This window comes from Hemitrygon akajei, unplaced genomic scaffold (genome assembly GCF_048418815.1).
Source record: "Hemitrygon akajei unplaced genomic scaffold, sHemAka1.3 Scf000180, whole genome shotgun sequence".
NCBI lineage: Eukaryota > Metazoa > Chordata > Chondrichthyes > Myliobatiformes > Dasyatidae > Hemitrygon > Hemitrygon akajei.
Window position 1 is genome coordinate 161,791 of NW_027332066.1, and position 17,072 is coordinate 178,862.

General features: G+C 49.1%; 2 protein-coding genes across 6 annotated transcripts in view; both read left to right on the forward strand.

Moving 5' to 3' along the window:
• Window positions 1-2,355, forward strand: part of LOC140724261 (NACHT, LRR and PYD domains-containing protein 3-like) — a 70,166-nt gene extending 67,811 nt beyond the window's left edge. For 4 of the 5 annotated variants that reach the window (XM_073038733.1, XM_073038734.1, XM_073038731.1 and 1 more), the window contains 4 exons: window positions 749-919; window positions 1,075-1,245; window positions 1,402-1,569; window positions 1,734-2,355. In XM_073038733.1, coding sequence (XP_072894834.1) covers window positions 749-919; window positions 1,075-1,245; window positions 1,402-1,569; window positions 1,734-1,827 — 604 coding nt within the window. In that variant the 3' untranslated portion in view covers window positions 1,828-2,355. The remainder of the gene's footprint in view (window positions 1-748; window positions 920-1,074; window positions 1,246-1,401; window positions 1,570-1,733) is intronic. The other variant, XM_073038730.1, reaches the window with a different exon arrangement.
• A 9,617-nt stretch (window positions 2,356-11,972) lies between these two features.
• Window positions 11,973-16,632, forward strand: LOC140724263 (uncharacterized). Its single transcript, XM_073038736.1, is given in 3 exon segments — window positions 11,973-12,022; window positions 14,665-15,938; window positions 15,940-16,632. Coding segments are annotated over 2 exon segments (1,329 nt in total). The 5' UTR covers window positions 11,973-12,022; window positions 14,665-15,054; the 3' UTR covers window positions 16,385-16,632.
• The last annotated feature ends 440 nt before the right edge of the window (window positions 16,633-17,072 follow it).

Genomic DNA, 17,072 nt, shown 5'->3' on the forward strand with positions numbered 1-17,072 from the left:
CGCCCATCTAGATTGAATTCTGCCCAATAGCTTTAGCAAACCCGTCCTTTTTGTACAGCTCACACCTGCCCCAAAATAGGTGCCAATGATTCAGAAATCTGCATCACTCACTCTGCTCTAATCCCTCAGCCACCCAAGCAGGTAGGTGTACTTATTGTTAAGGAGGACAGCCACAGGAGTACTCTCTAATATCTGATTCTTGCCCTTCCCTTCTGATTGTCACCCATTTATCCATCTCCTGAGGACCCGATGTGACTGCTTGCCTCCAGTTCCTATCTACCACCTCCTCACTCTCCCTGACCAGACAAAGGTCATCGAGCTGCATCTCCAGTTCCCTAATGCGGTTCCTAAGGAGGTGCAGCTCGACACACCGGGTGTAGACGTGGCCGTGCGGGAGCCTGGGAGGCTCCAGGACATCCCACATCTGACACCCAGTACAGGCCTCACACACGTACGTCCTGTCTCTATTCTACACAGGCAACTGACTTCGCCTCCACCCACTAACACCTGAGCCAAAGCCCTGCTACTCTGTCTCCCTCTTCTCTGATGCCAGCTCTGTAAAGCCGTCTCCTTTCAAACGCCTCTCGCTGTTCCAACTGGCTAACGTCCGCGCTTGCACAGTTGTGCCTCGATCTGCAGCAATATGTTTTCAAGAGTTTAGCAACACAGGAACTTGAATTTGCTCACTCTCTCCACTTCTCTGTCTTCTCTCTCCTTGTCCTTCACCCTCACTTTCTCTCATCTCCAGCCTGAGGCTTGTTGGTCTGACAGATTCAGTTGCCAAGGATATCGCCTCCGCTCTCAGTACAAACCTGTCACTGACAGAGCTATTTCTGGGTCATAATGACCTGGGAGATTCAGCGGTGAAAAAGGTGTGCGAAGCTCTGAAGAACCGGAAGAGTAAACTAACGGTACTCAAGTAAGTACTAGACTATGAGAGATTGTGTTTACAGTCATTGGGAGTCTGACACTGAACATTAATGTGATCATTAATTGTGTTGCTAATAAACACGGGGGATTTTTACTGTCTCCTGTCTCTCTGTGTCCTTCACCCTCACTCTCTCTCATCTCCAGTCTGAATGATGCCGGTCTCACTGATTCTGTCGCCGAAGATATTGTCTCCGTTGTCAATACAAACCCATCACTGTGGGAGCTGGACCTGTGTGATAATGAACTTGGAGATGCAGGGGCAAAGCTGGTGTCAGCGGCTCTGAGGAACCCAGAGTGTAAAATACAGGTATTTCGGTAAGTACCAGACTGGGAGATTGTGTTTACAGTCACTGGGTGTCTGACACTGAACATTAGTGTGATCAGTAATTAATTGTGTTACTGATAAACACTGGGGGATTTGTACCGTCTCCTGTCTCTCTGTGTCCTTCACCCTCACTCTCTCATCTCCAGGCTGAGGGATGTCTGTCTCACAGATTCTTCTGTCGAGGATCTCGTCTCCGCTCTCAGTACAAACCCATCACTGACAGTGCTGAGCCTGAATCACAACTCGCTGACAGACCGATCTGTCCCCGCTCTCCGCCGCCTCATACTGTCCCTCCCGAGTCTGGAGCGGATCGAGTGAGTGTTTGTGTTAATGTTCAATGTGATAAAATATCAGCGGATCCGCGGGTTTTCTGGTGATATTTGTCTGTGAGTGTTGTTGAAACATTAACCCCGGTCCCCTGTTACTGACACTGTTGTGTAATCTGTTTATTTCATCTTTATTCTCCCATCTGTTTCAGGCTGGGGGGGAATCGGTTCAGTCGGACCCGGGAGAAGGAACTGAGATCTCTGCGGGGAGTCAGACCCGGACTGACAGTGGATCTGAACATCTGAATGTGTGAACATCCCCGCCCGCGGGGTGGGGACATTTGGCCGATACTCCGCCCTCCCCTTTAACTCCCGCCCTTACCTTTAACGGCCGCGAGCCGGGGGTGATTCCCAACGGTTTTAACGGAACCGCCTCCAGACTCGCTGTGCGTCGCTCGGAGCGGTCCCGTAGTGACGTGTTTCCGCCTGTTGTCCGGATGTGCATGATCGAGACTGCTCACGTGACACCCCGGAGAATGACCCGTCTGCACCGTTCCATCACTCGATTAATTCCACCCTGCAAAATCTCACTTCAGGGAAGCAGGCACCACCGGAACTCCCGGGAGAGGTGGGATGTCTGCAATAGAGTTACTCCTTAGCAGCCAGCCAGCTAGTTTAAATAGCGTTAGCTATGCTAATAAACGAATGACACCCGTTAAACTCACCTCAACAGTGATTTAACCCACCATGAGCAATAGAAAACTCAATGTTGCAGCGAGCAGCACTATCATTATTCCTGACCCCTATTAGGCAGGGGAACACTTTAGTGTAGTCTGGGGTGAAGTACGTTTTGAATTTTTTTTTGAATGCTCTGCCATGGTGCTCTCTCTCTCTCTCTCTCTCTCTCTCTCAAAAATCGATTTCCGGGATATTGTGGCGGTGTGCTTCATGCGGCGCTAAAATAACGTTCTGAGTCTGTAAACTGCAGTCAAAGACTAAGTTTATTTCAACTTCACAGTCTTGCTTTAAAGCCTGTCTCCCCCACCAGATACCTCGAGAGGCTGGTACTGAAACCCCCTCAGGCTTTCTTCCTTTGTGCCTGCACTCTGGCTAATTGTCAGCCGGTTCGAGTGTGCTAGTAATTGGGTCGCCACATAACCCCCCCCCCCCAGAACCGGCCATACACCCCCCAATGTCCACAGTCTGGGCCGGACCCTGTTTGGGAGGTCGGCCTCTGCGCCGCGGTGCCGGAAACTCGACCGGCTGCGCCACGTCCACATGGGCCGGTTTGAGTCGGTCCACCGTGAAAACCTCCTCTCTCCCCCCAACGTCCAGCACGAACGTGGACCCGTCGTTTCTGATCACCGTAAACAGCCCCTCGTAGGGCCGTTGCAGCGGTGGCCGATGCCCGCCCCGTCGTACAAACACAAACTCACAGTTCTGCAGGTCTTTGGGTACGCAGGTCGGGTGCTGCCCATGCTGCGGTGGGTATGGGGGCCAGGGCACCGAGCCTCTCGCGTAGTCTGCCCAGGACTGCTGCGGGTTCTTCCTCTCGCCCCCTTGGGGCTGGTATGAACTCCCCGGGAACGACCAGGGGTGCGCCGTTCACCAACTCGGCCGACGAAGCCTGCAGATCGTCTTTGGGCGCCGTGCGGACGCCGAGTAGGACCCAGAGAAGCTCGTCCGCCCAGTTAGCTCCTCGCAGGCGGGCCATGAGAGCCGACTTCAGGTGGCGGTGGAAACGCTCCACCAGTCCGTTCGACTGTGGGTGGTAGGCAGTGGTGTGGTGCAGCTGAGTCCCCAAAAGGCTGGCCATAGCTGACCACAGGCTGAAGGTGAACTGGGCGCCTCTGTCGGAGGTAATGTGGGCCGGTACACCAAAGCGGGACACCCAGGTGGCGATCAGTGCCCGGGCGCAAGATTCAGAGGTGGTGTCGGTGAGTGGGACCGCCTCTGGCCATCTTGTGAACCGGTCCACGATAGTCAGGAGGTGCCACACCCTGCGCGACACTGGCAGGCGGCCCACGATATCCACATGAATGTGGTCGAAACGCCGGTGGGTGGGGTGGAACTGCTGCGGCAAGGCCTTGGTGTGTCGCTGCACCTTGGCCGTCTGGCAGTGCAGGCACGTTCTGGCCCTTTCACGGACCTGCTTGCGGAGTCCGTGCCAAACGAACCTGCTGGAGACCATCCGGACGGTAGTGCGGATGGAGGGGTGCGCCAAGTTATGAATGGAGTCGAAAACGCGTCGTCGCCAAGGTGCCGGGACGAAGGGACGGGGCTGGCCGGTGGCGACGTCACAGAGTAGGGTCCTCTCACCTGGGCCTACGGGGAGGTCCTGGAGCTACAAACCGGAGACTGCGGTTCTGTAACTCGGGATCTGCTCGTCTGCCTGCTGTGCCTCTGCCAGCGCCTCAAAGTCTACCCCTTGGGAAAGGGCATGAATGTTAGGGCGAGAGAGCGCATCCGCCACGACATTGTCCTTACCCGAGACGTGCCGGACATCCGCCGTGTATTCGGAGATGTAGGACAGATGGCGCTGCTGGCGGGACGACCAGGGATCGGACACCTTTGTGAATGTAAAGGTAAGCGGTTTGTGGTCCGTGAACGTGGTGAAGGGCCTACCTTCTAAGAAGTACCTGAAATGCCGGATTGCCAGGTATAGCGCCAACAGCTCCCGGTCGAAAGCACTGTATTTGAGCTCGGGTGGCCGCAGGTGTTTGCTGAAAAACGCCAGGGGTTGCCAGCGGCCCGCGATGAGCTGCTCCAGTACCCCACCGACTGCCGTGTTAGAGGCGTCCACCGTGAGGGCGGTAGGGACGTCCATTCTGGGGTGCACTAGCATCGCGGCGTTCGCCAAGGCATCCTTCGTTTGAATGAAAGCGGCGACGGATACCTCGTCCCAGGTAATGTCCTTGCCCGGACCGGACAGCAAGGCGAACAGCTTTGATCCGGGCAGCTGAAGGGAGGAAGCGGTGGTAGAAATTGACCATACCTACGAACTCCTGAAGGCCTTTGACCGTGGTGGGTCGGGGGAAATGGCGGACCGCATCTACCTTAGCGGGCAGAGGGGTTGCCCCGTCTGTGGTAATCCTATGGCCCAGGAAGTCAATGGTGTCGAGCCCGAACCGGCATTTGGCCGGGTTGATCGTTAGACCGTAGTCACTCAGCCGGGCATAGAGTTGTCGGAGGTGGGACAGATGCCCCTGACGAATGCTGCTGGCTTTGAGGATGTCGTCCAAATAGATGAATGCGAAGTCCAGGTCGCGTCCCACCGCGTCCATCAACCGCTGGAACGTCTGTGCGGCATTCTACAGGCCGAACGGCATGCGGAGGAACTCGAAAAGGCCGAACGGGGTGATGAGTGCCGTTTTGGGGACGTCGTCCGGATGCATCGGGATTTGATGGTATCCTCGGATGAGGTCTACCTTGGAGAAGATCCGTGCGCCGTGCAGGTTTGCTGCAAAGTCCTGAATGTGCGGCACAGGGTAGCGGTCCGGTGTTGTAGCCTCGTTCAGCCTGCGGTAGTCGCCGCATGGTCTCCAGCCCCCTGTCGCTTTGGGCACCATGTGTAGGGGGGAGGCCCATGGGCTGTCGGGCCGCCGTATGATCCCCAATTCCTCCATCCTCTTGAACTCCTCTTTCGCCAGTCGGAGCTTGTCCGGGGGAAGCCGCCGAACGCGGGCATGGAGGGGTGGTCCCTGGGTCAGGATGTGGTGCTGTACGCCGTATCGGGGCATGGTTGCCGCGAACTGCGGTGCCAGAACCGATGGGAAATCCGCCAGGACCCTGGTGAAGTCGTTGTCGGACAGCGTGATGGAGCCGAGGTGAGGGGCTGGCAACTGGGCTGCACCCAGGGAGAACGTCTGAAAGGTCTCGGCGTGAACCAGTCTCTTCCTGGGCAGGTCGACCCGCAATAAATCCGCACCCAGAAGCGGTTGGGCTACGGCGGCCAGTGTGAAGTCCCACGTAAACTGGCTGGAGTCGAACCGTAGCTGCACCGGACGGGTGCCATAAGTCCTTACTGTGCTGCCATTCGCGGCCCGCAGTGGGGGGGGGGGGGGACCCGGCGCCCTATTGTGGGTGTCGTAAGTCGTCGGAGGTAAGACGCTGATCTCGGCACCGGTGTCGACCAAAAACCGGCGTCCAGACCTGCTGTCCCACACATACAGGAGGCTATCCCGCTGGCCAGCCGTCGTAGCCATCAGCGACGGCTGGCCCTGGCGTTTCCCGGGAACTGGCGGGGCGGGCGACAACGGCGGGCTTCTGCGCCCCACCGCTGGTGGTAGGAACACCATTGCTCGTTGGGCTCCACACCCTGGCCTCTGGGTTTAGCGGGCTCTGCGGCCGGGCCTGGACTGGTTTGCTGCTGGGAGCGTGGCCGGGTGATCAGTGAGACGGACGCCCCACTCACCTTCTTGGCGTTCCACAGCAAGTCCGCCCGGGCTGCCACCTTCCGGGGGTTGCTGAAATCCGCGTCGGACAGCAGCAGGCGTATGTCCTCGGGCAGCTGCTCCAGGAATGCCTGCTCAAACATGAGGCAGGGTATGTGTCCGCCTGCCAGAGACAACATCTCATTCATTAAAGCTGATGGAGGCCTGTCTCCCAAACCATCCAGGTGCAGTAAACTGGCAGCTCGCTCGCGGCGGAAGAGCCCGAAAGTCCCTATGAGCAGGGCTTTGAATGCCGTGTACTTGCTGTCCGCCGGGGGAGACTGTACGAACTCCGCGACCTGGGCCGCTGTGTCCTGGTCGAGGGAGCTGACCACGTAGTAGTAACGGGTGTCCTCTGAGGTTATTTGCCGAACATGGAATTGGGCTTCTGCTTGCTGAAACCATAGGTGAGGTTTTAGCGTCCAGAAGCTTGGCAGCTTCAAGGAAACCGCGTTAACAAACGCAGCGTCTGCAATCTCCGGTCCAAAAAAAACGTTTGGACCGTCGGGGTCACCAATTGTAGCGGGGTACTACGCGCAGCGCTGAAATTACGACACGGAGTCGATAAACTGCAACCACAGAATCAGTTTATTTCAAAAACACAGTCTTGCTTTAAAGCCTGTCTCCCCCACTCGATACTTCGAGAGGCATGCAACTGAAATCCTTTGAGGCTATCTCCCTTTGTCCCTGGCTCTGGCGAATTGTCAGCCGGTTCGAGTGAGCTAGTAATTGGGTCGCCACACCATAATGATTTTTGGTTCTTATCAAGCCAATATAAACAAAAATATAATTGTCTAATATTCACAGCCCAATAATACAGTCTTAAATTAGGAAGTGCAACTCCACCATCTTTTTTTAGAATTTTGTTAATGATACTTATTAATTCTTGGTCTCTTATTGGTCCAAATAAAGGAAGAAATAAGAGAGTCAATTTGATCGAAATTTGTTTTAGTTAAAAAGATAGGTATATTTTGGAAAATACATAAAAATCTAGGTAAAATCATTTTCACAGCATGAGTACGACCTATTAAAGAAAAAGTAAGTAGATTCCATCTAGAAAATTGTTGTTTCATGGAGTCCATTAAAGGAACTATATTCGCTTTATAAAGATCTTTATATTTTTTAGTAATAATAATACCTAAATATCTAAATATATTAACTATTCTAAAAGGAATATCATTATATATACTAACAGGGACATTTAATGGAAACAATTCACTGTTATTCAAGTTAAGTTTATATCCTGAAAATTTACCAAAATCTTTAAGTGTTTCCAAAAGATTAGGAATTGATTCCTCAAGATTTGAAATAAAAAGCAAAAGATCATCTGCTTAAAGAGAAATCTTATGTATGGTTCCATTCATAGAGATGCCATGAATATTTTTAGCTTCACTTAGTGTTATAGCAAAAGTCTCCAATACAAGATTAAACAATAAAGGGCTTAATGGACATCCCTGTCTAGTTCCACGAGAAATTGAGAGAAAGAAAAGAAGACCTGCAGTTATTAGTAATAACAAGCTCAAGGGCGGCTTCCTGTCTGTGGTTAGAAGCCAAATTAATGATAAAATGGACTCGGCCTCACAATGTAACTCGACGTGAACCTGCACCATATGTCTATCTGCACTGCACTTTCACTGCAGCCATAATGCTTTGTTACAGTGATTGTTCTGTCGTATATCAGCTCAATGTACTGTTGAAATGTATCGATCTGTGTGGATGGTACGTCAGGCAAGATTTTCATTGGAAGTTCAGTACGTGATGATAGTAAACAAATTCCCCATTTTAATTGTGCGGAAATATTAGACAGGCTGAGCTTCTGCTCTGGAGCCACAGAAGGAAACTGAACTGTTGTCATTTCTGAAATGAACTGGAATGTTGTCCAGCCTCTCGTTATAGCTCGTGCTCTCTAATCCAGGCAGTATCCTGGGAAACCTCTTCTGCGCCCTGTCCAAAGCCCCGGCATCCTTCCGAGAATGGGGGCGACCAGAACTGTATGAAACACTTCAGATGTGGTCTAACTAGTTTTATAAAACTGTGTTACGAACTGAAGCGTTTTAGAAACGAACCAGCAGCAATAGAGTCCACACTGGACTCTGGTTTTGATGGTAAAAACACTCTGTTTATTAGTATCTACTTATAATATAGTAACGTTACGAAATAAAGTTAACAGTATTAAGTGTATATATGTGTAAATGTAACTCCCAGACTATCGAGCCTGAGGGAACAAAGTTTCGAGTCTTGAGATGATAAAGTAGGAAAGTTCAGTAATCCACGGAATAAATGACGGGAGAGAGATATTTGTAATCCAGGGTGAAACGTAGAGAAAAGGCCGTTATTTCAAAATAACCGTCGACGAAGTTCTTATCCGTCGAATCCGTCCACAGACGAGTTCTCAGCGAAAGTGACCTGTCACAGGAATACCGTCTTCCAGGGGTTACCGCACAATATACCCAGGCAAGGGTTAATACAAGATATTCCAAATTCCACTCCTATGGATTATACCAAATGACAGCCACACACGTTCGTTGTGGTTCTGTGTACCGATGATCAACCCACCCTCCAAGCCTCAGCTGCGACTAACTGAAGCTATCAGCTTTTCCAGTCTCTCTCTCGCTCTCTTTAGACTGGCCGACTGCCTGTCTGCAGATCGCTCTCTCTCTCTCTCTCATGGTTCAGTCCACAGTCAGCGCTGTCAGCCTGTGACTGACGTCATAGTCCCACCTCCTCACGCCGGCGCTCTTAAAGAAACAGTCACAGTACGACCGCAGGCTCGGAACAGCTGCAACACAACTTCCCGACTTTTGAACTCAGTGCTTCAACTAATAAAGACAACCATGCCATTTGCCTTCTTAACCACCCGATCAATCTGTGCAGTCTCTTTCAGGGAGCGATGAACTTGGAGTCTAAGATCCCTCTGATCATCAACACTGTTCAGGGTTTTGCATTTAACAGTGTACTGTCTCATGCATTCGACCTACCGAGCTGCCAAGATGATCATCACTAATCAAATCTCACTGAGATTTCTCAGGTCCTGTTGAATTTATTGCCAAGTGCACAAGTACGGCAAGGTACAGGGACAGAGAAACACTGACTTGTGGCAGCATCACAGGCAAGTACAGTCAGATAACACACAGAACAGAAATTGTACGATTCTCTGTCAGTAACAATCTATAAATATGTTTTATGTCATTAACAGTATATAAAATACATTGTGTCATGATCAATATTGTGTCATGATGCTTCGTTATTATTTGGGATCCGGCGGATCAATGTAATGCCGTCAGCAAATGTAATTAGCAGATTGGAACCCGCCACTGCAGCCCCACAGTGCACTATGTACTGATTGCAAAGCTACGAAATTGCATGTGAATATCCTCCCCTCCCCCAACTCCACTCTTTCTGCCTCACCAGCAGACTGGGGCATCTCACATCTCGCTGCCTCCGCCAGGACGTTAAACTGTGAACAACTGTGGTCAGGGACTGATCTCTGGGGTACTCCAAATGGTACCTCCTTCCAGTCTGAAAACGACCCACTCATCCAGACACACACTACCGGCAGTTTATCGATCTCCAACGAAAAAGCCTAATCACCTACTCCTGAGGGTCAATACCATTGCTGACTCTGAGTTTACCACCGTCAAATGCCTGGAGGGACATAATAATCAGAAAGTCTCTAGTCACAGCCGTGTAAATAAAATGTGATCTCAGTAGGTGTGTGGCGCTTGCTCAGAATGCGAAAGAGACAGACAAACTGAGCCAAGTCACAGACTAATGAAAGGGAGGGATGATCCATTTTGATACAGAGAGGGAAGCAGAGAGTTTGATATTGTGCCTGATGCAGGAACTGTGGCCAGTTAGAAGATGAAGTCTTGTCCCCCCAAATTATTTTGAGTTGTGACAGTGTTTTTCTCAGAAAGCACCATAGAAACTAAAATTATCTGAACTGAAATGTTGTCCTTCACCCACTGACGTGGTTTGTAAACTTTTACCAGCTTAGAAAAGTCAAAGGATTTAAGTATGGGAATCACAAACACGTTAGTTGCTTTGTGATTGCTCGTTAGTTCCGCTGTATCTGTCAGTTCACCAGCGCTTGAATGCCGCCAATCCTTGAATGTGGAGGCGGAGATGGCGGAGAAGACAGCGCCCCACTCGCTGCAAGGAGAGCCCGAACACGTGTCCATGTCCGTGATCTGATTGGATACATCGCCATGACGTTATAGCAGTGAGATGTCATTCACTGGCTCTCATTTTGGTAGGATTCAGTCGGCCATCGCAGATGCACCAACAGCTTCGCACTGGGATGCGGCCGTTCACCTGCTCCGTGTGTGCGAAGAGACTCATTCAGTTAACCCACCTTGTGATGCTCCGGTGAGTTCACAATAAATAGAGGCCACATTTCTGTCCGGAGTGAGCAAAGAGTTTTACTCAATCATCCCAGCTGCTACAACACCAGCAACTTCACATCAGGGAGGAAGTTCAAATCAGCTCCGTGTTAAATGTTTAACCATCACGGTGACTGAAGGCAGCTGCAGGTTCATGAGGGACTGTTACTGTCAGATTCTGCAGTTCTTGCGGCTGCTCATCGCACCCAGGACTGAACCCTGGTCACTGAGCATTGGAGGAGTCTGTTCTGCTGATGTTTGCCTTAAACGAGACTGGTGTTTAATATTGTGGATCTGTGACAGATAAATCACTTCTGTATCAAATCCCGTGTGTCAGGTACTTACTGTCTCTACCACACTCACTGTGTACACTAGAGAGGCCACTCGGCCCATCTGTTCCTGTCCATGTTTCTGTTCCATATCAGAATATCAAAATCTATCCCTGCCATTCCCCTATCACTCTCCCTGTGATGATAGGTTGCAACTAGTCACCACTCCGTGGGATAGGAGATTTCCCTTGAATTTCATAGAATCATAGAAATCTACAACATATTACAGACCCTTTGGCCCACAATGTTGTGCCGACCATGTAACCTACTCTAGAAACTGTCTAGAATTACCCTACCGCATAGCCACCTATTTTCCTAAGCTCCATGTACCTATCTGAGAGTCTCTTAAAAGACTCTATTGTATCCGCCTCTACCACAGTCGCTGGCAGTGCGTTCCACACACACACCACTCTTTGATTAAAAACCTTAACTCGGACGCCTCCCCTGTACCTACTCTCAAGCAGCTTAAACCTATTCCCCCTCGTGTTAGCCGTTTCTGCCCTGGGAAAAAGCCTCTGGCTATCCACACGACCAATGCCTCTCATCATTTTATACACCTACATGAATTCCCTGCATGATTTTCTCCGGGCTGAATAAGACGATGAGCTCACTGTGGTTGTGACGTTCTTCAGGGCTCCGGACGAAGATGGTTAAACTCCTTCTTCCCCGCTCTTTTCAATGTTTTAGGTCATTTTCACCAATTTTAAAGGACTGTGCCTCAGACAGCTGGGTTGTTGGAATTGTTACGGACCAGCAGCAATAGATCACTAATGGAGTCTGGTTTTGATGTTAAAACCACTATCTTTATCTGTATCTACTCCAAATATAAAAGATTAAACGAAATAAACTGAAGTTAACAGTGTTGTGCGTATATATAGCTCCCAAACTATCAAGCTTGAAAAACAATGCTTAAAGTCGTAAGATGGTAAAGTGGAAAAGTTCAGTAATCCACGGAATAAGTGAGTGAGAGGAGAGGTTTGTAAATCCACTCGAAAATGTAGCATTTTGAGTGTGTGCGTCTCTGTATTCCCAGCAACTACAAAATCTCCTGTGTTTTATATCTGCATTTTACTTTGGCATTGGATACACGTTGATATTGAGTATATTGTTTATGGGCGCTTTCTGCGTTAAAACAGTTGCAGATTTTCCTATACACACACGAAAAAAATGAGGTATAAATATTGAACCAGAGCCTGCAGAAATATTTAATGGCACCGTGATTACCCATAAGGCGGTGCGTTTGAAATTTCGCTGGCGCTGAAGCACCGAACAGATGCGCCGGCGTCAGGGCCGATGACGTCACGAAGTATCACGCATGCGCACGGTACACAGAAGGCCTTGGAAATACCGTCTGCGGGTAAGATCGATTCTCTGTGTTTTTATCTTAAACACCGACTAAGGGACGATTCCTATGAAATCCGGACACCGTGACCCGCAATCCCGGGACACTCCTGCTCTCTCCCCTCTCTCTCAGCCCCACGATCCGTACATGGGTCCCGGGGAGCTTCCGGCCGATGAGGGAATGGGAACCGATAGATCTCTCAGACAGAGCTGAGCTCCAGCTATCTAAATGCAAGTATTAGGAGAAAGGGAACAAAATCTTTTATATCACCAGTTGAGAAAATCACCTTTGTTCTATCTCCAATCACAAACAAGAGAACATCTGCAGATGCTGGAAATCCAAGCAACACAAATTGCTGGATGAACTCAGCTTTTGTACACGTTTCCATAGATCCTGCCTGGTCTGCTGAGTTCCTCCAGAATTTTGTGTGTGTTCTTGCTCTGGACTTTCCTACCGGTGAGGACATGTTTTGTCCCATTCTCTCTGGGTACATAATGATATCAAACACCTTTGTCCTGGGCAACAAGTAGCTTCCAGTTCACAAATGTGCCAGACTCCAATGAGACAAACTACTGCCCTTCCCTTCATATTCATTGGCATTGCCATCACTGAGTTCACCACCGTCAGTCATTGGGGGAGACTTCAGGGGAAATATTTATGTACAATACAGAAACTGGTGTTACCTGTGTGCATTCTGGTGATGCGAAAGTTGCTGGAGAATTTGCAAGTGGGAAGAAATGGAGTGCTATTTGGAAATCTGACTTTTTAAAGCATAATTTAGCAAGCAAATCACATATGGACAATGTGCAAAAGCTTTGGTGAGAAAATCCTTCATTACCCGTTCCAGGCCTGCTACATAGTTTGTGTGAGAGTGCAGATGAACTGGATCAAACCCAGAGGAGATCAAAGTTCCTATTGACAGTGATTTGCTAGCTGTGAAAATGAATACCTCTCTATATAAAATTCACTGTGCACATCTTGTCACTGGGTAAAAAAAATGCACAGTACAAGATTTATCTGCACATCAGTTATTACAAATTAGAGGGGATATTGGAGGGAAGGAGGGGAGACCTCCAGTGACCCTGATGCCCTCACCTACAAGATGTACATCCAGCTGCAGCTTGTAATCCTGCACTTTAAGGAGTTGGATCTTGATATGGTGAATTGCAGATCATCCAGCAGTTGGAGGGGGTGATAGATTTGACATGAAGAGAGGTGAGTTACACCCAAGGTGCAGGACACAGGAAACTGTGTGAGAGTCAGGCAGGTGAATGAGGTTAAATAGCCATCGCAGAGTACTTTGTTGCTATCCCGCACAACAGCAGGTGGACCACTTTAGACACTGTTGGGGGTAATTGCCTGACAGACGAAAGTCAAAGGGGTGATAGGAGATTTGTTAGTTAGGGGAACAGACCAAGAGGCAACTAATATCCTAGTGATAAGGCTTGCTAGAGGTAGTGTGGGGGGGGGGGTTGATGTGGTTTAAATAAGTTGTAGGGGGAATGAGAGCTAGATTGACAGAACAGATAGTGGAGATGGTGAATTGAATTGAATTGACTTTATTACAAATATCCTTCATATGGATGAGGAGTAGAAATATTTACGTTACTGTCTAAATGTGCAATGTGTAATTTAAATTAACTTATGATATTTAGTTTGTATATAGGACAGTCAAGAAAACAGAAATCAATTAATCAGTCTGATGGCCTGGTAGAAGATGATGTTCCGGAGCCTGTTGGTGCTTTTGCTGTGGTACCGTTTCCTGGATGGTAGCAGCAGGAACAGTTTGTGGTTGTGGTGAATTTGGTCCCCGATATCCTTTGGGCCATTTTTACACAAATCCATACCCCTACCATCCAGGCTCCCATCCAAACTGCTTTTAAACGGTGAGACCGAGCTCATATTCACCACTTGTGCTGGTATCTCATTCCAAACTCTCACAACCATTTCAGTAAAGAGCTTTTCCAAATATTCCCATTAAATTTTCACCTTCCCCACCTACTCTGATTGTCATCCCACCCAACCTCAGTGGAAAACGCTGCTTGCATTTATTTACCAATCTTCTCCCTCATCATTTTGTATACGTCCAACAAATCCTCAAAGCAATGTATAACTTCCGTGTTTATGTTTAGAACTTTTTTAGGTGTATAAGATGATGAGGGGCATTGATCGTGTGCACAGCCAGAGGTTTGTTTTCCCAGGGCTGAAATGTCTAACACGAGGGAGCAGAGTTTTAAGGTGCTTGGAAATAGATACCGAGGGGATGTCAGGGGTAAGTTTTTTACACAGAGAGTGGTGGGTGTGTGGAATGCACTGCTGGCTTTTTCGGTGAGAGTGCTTCAGTTACTGTGGGGCCAGGAACCCATGCAGCTCAGTGGGAACAGGGATAATACCAATGGAGAGAGTCAAACTGAGCCAGGTCACAGATCGGAGATGGCAGAAATGCTCCATTCTTATAGAGACAGGAAGAGCATCAGAGAGTTTGATGGTCATTCCAGATACCAGCACTGTGCCCAGTTAGATGATGATTTCTCTCTCCAACTTGTGTTGAACCTCACTGTAACTGTGTGATGTCAGATCACATCTTGACAACTCAAATGATATCATCTGAAATTTTGTCCTACACCCACTGATGGATTTTGTTAATCTTTTTACAGGTTACAAATCATAAGGAGTTTCTCTCCGGAAATCTAAAACACAACACACCAGTTTTGCTGTCTCTGTCCAGATATTTAAGAAGTGGAGCAAGCGATTCACTCAATCATCATTCCTGCTCAGACTGTGGAGAGGGATTCAATCAATCATCTGATCGACTGGCACACCTGTCATTTTAAATGGGTAGGACAGTGGGAATGGATTCAGATGGACATTTCAACTGAAGGGACATCAATAAGTTCACACTGGGACAAGGCCATCCACCTGTTCTGTGTGTGAGAAGGGATTCAGTTGGTCTTCCCACCTGTGGACACACCAGTTAGTTCACACTGGGGCAGAGGCTGGTCATTTGCTGAATTTGTGTGGAAGGTTTCACTCGGTCATCTGACCAAATGGTTCACCAGCAAGTCCACACTGAGGAGTGGCTGTTCACTTGTTTGGACTGTGGGAAGGGATTCACTAAGTCATCTAAACTGAAGCTACATCAGAGAGTTCACACTGGGGAGAGACCGTTTACCTGCTCATACTGTGGAAAAGGATTCACTTGCTCACACCAACTGAAAGTACATCAAAGAATTCACACTGGAGAGAGGCCGTTCACTTGCTCAGACTGTGGGAAGGGATTCACTCGTTCATCTGAACTGAAGGTACATCAGCGAGTTCACACTGGGGAGAGGCCGTTCACCTGCTCAGACTGTGGGAAGGGATTCACTTGCTCATCTAAACTGAAGGTACATCAGCGAGTTCACACTGGAGAGAGGCTGTTCACCTGCTCAGATTGTGGGAAGGGATTCACTCAGTCAGCCCACCTACAAGCACACAGGTCAGTTCACACTGGGGAGAGGCCGTTTACCTGCTCATACTGTGGGGAGGGATTCACTTTGTCATCACAGCTACTGAGACATCAGTCAGTTCACACTGGGGAGTGGCCATTCACCTGCTCAGTGTGTGGGAAGGGATTCACTCAGTCATCCACCCTAATGGCTCACCAGCGAGTTCACACTGGGGAGCGGCCGTTCACCTGCTCGGACTGTGGGAAGGGATTCACTCTGTCATCTAAACTGAAGGTACATCAGAGAGTACACACTGGAGAGAGGCCGTTCATCTGCTCTGTCTGTGGGAAGGGATTCACTTGTTCACCTGACCTGAAGGTACATCACAGAGTTCACACTGGGGAACGGCCGTTCAGATGTACAGACTGTGGGAAGGGATTCACTCGGTCATCTCACCTAATGGCTCATCAGCGAGCTCACACAGGGGAGCGGCCATTCACATGTTCAGTGTGGGAAGGGATTCACTCAGTCATCCCACCTATTGGCACACCAGCGAGTTCACACAGGGGAGCGGCCATTCACCTGTTCAGACTGTGATAAGGGATTCACTCGGTCATCTCAACTGAAGGTACATCAGCGAATTCACACTGGAGAGAGGCCATTCAGTTGTTCAGACTGTGGGAAAAGATTTACTCAGTCATCTCAAGTGAAGGTACATCAGAGAGTTCACACTGGGGAACGACCGTTCACCTGCTTAGATTGTGGGAAGGGATTCACTTTGTCATCTAAACTGAAGGTACATCAGCGAGTTCACACTGGGGAGAGGCCATTCACCTGCTCAGACTGTGGGAAGGGATTCACTCAGTCATACCACCTGCAAGCACACTGGTCAGTTCACACTGGGGAGAGGCCGTTCACAGACTCAAGCCTGAATTATCCCTCTGTGTAGACGCTACAGTGTAGCATACACAGTAGGCCACGCAAGTGGCCTATGCCGTTGTGAGCATTTTTACTTGTGAGTTCGTGTGTCTGCGTTGCTCTGGCAAAACGCTAGTTGGTGTTGGGGTTCTATGGCACTGTGTTGAATTGACTCATGTGGAGTTGGGAACGATGGTGACTGCTGAGTACATCTTGTTGGAGTTGGAGCTATTAGATGTTGAACAAGAGTTACTTTTATTGAAATTACTGCAGCGCAGAAAAGAGAGAGGTTTTTCCATTTCTATGTGCAGTCCGTGACATCCAAATCGATGTTTGTGGAAATTTATTTGCACGAATTTCATGCCATTTGCAAGTCTTTATAGTATACCAACGAAGAGTCGTACAAATGTAAATATTTTCTGACTTCCTCACTTAACCTCTCCTTGATTTGGCTCATTTTCCAACTTCGAAGCAACAGGAAATCCCTAGGAGGAAATGCGCTGCTACCAAGCAGACCGATCACAGTTCTCGCGGTCTGTGATGCACAGTTACATTTCCGTAAGGTGCGCATTAGACTACGGCGTACGGTATGGCCTAGGGTGCCGCGTCAGATACGCAGCTATGCGGACCGTACAGTGAAGCATAATTCAGGCTTCAGTGTGTGGGAAGGGATTCACTTGGACATCTCAACTGCAGAGACACCAGCGACTTCACACTGG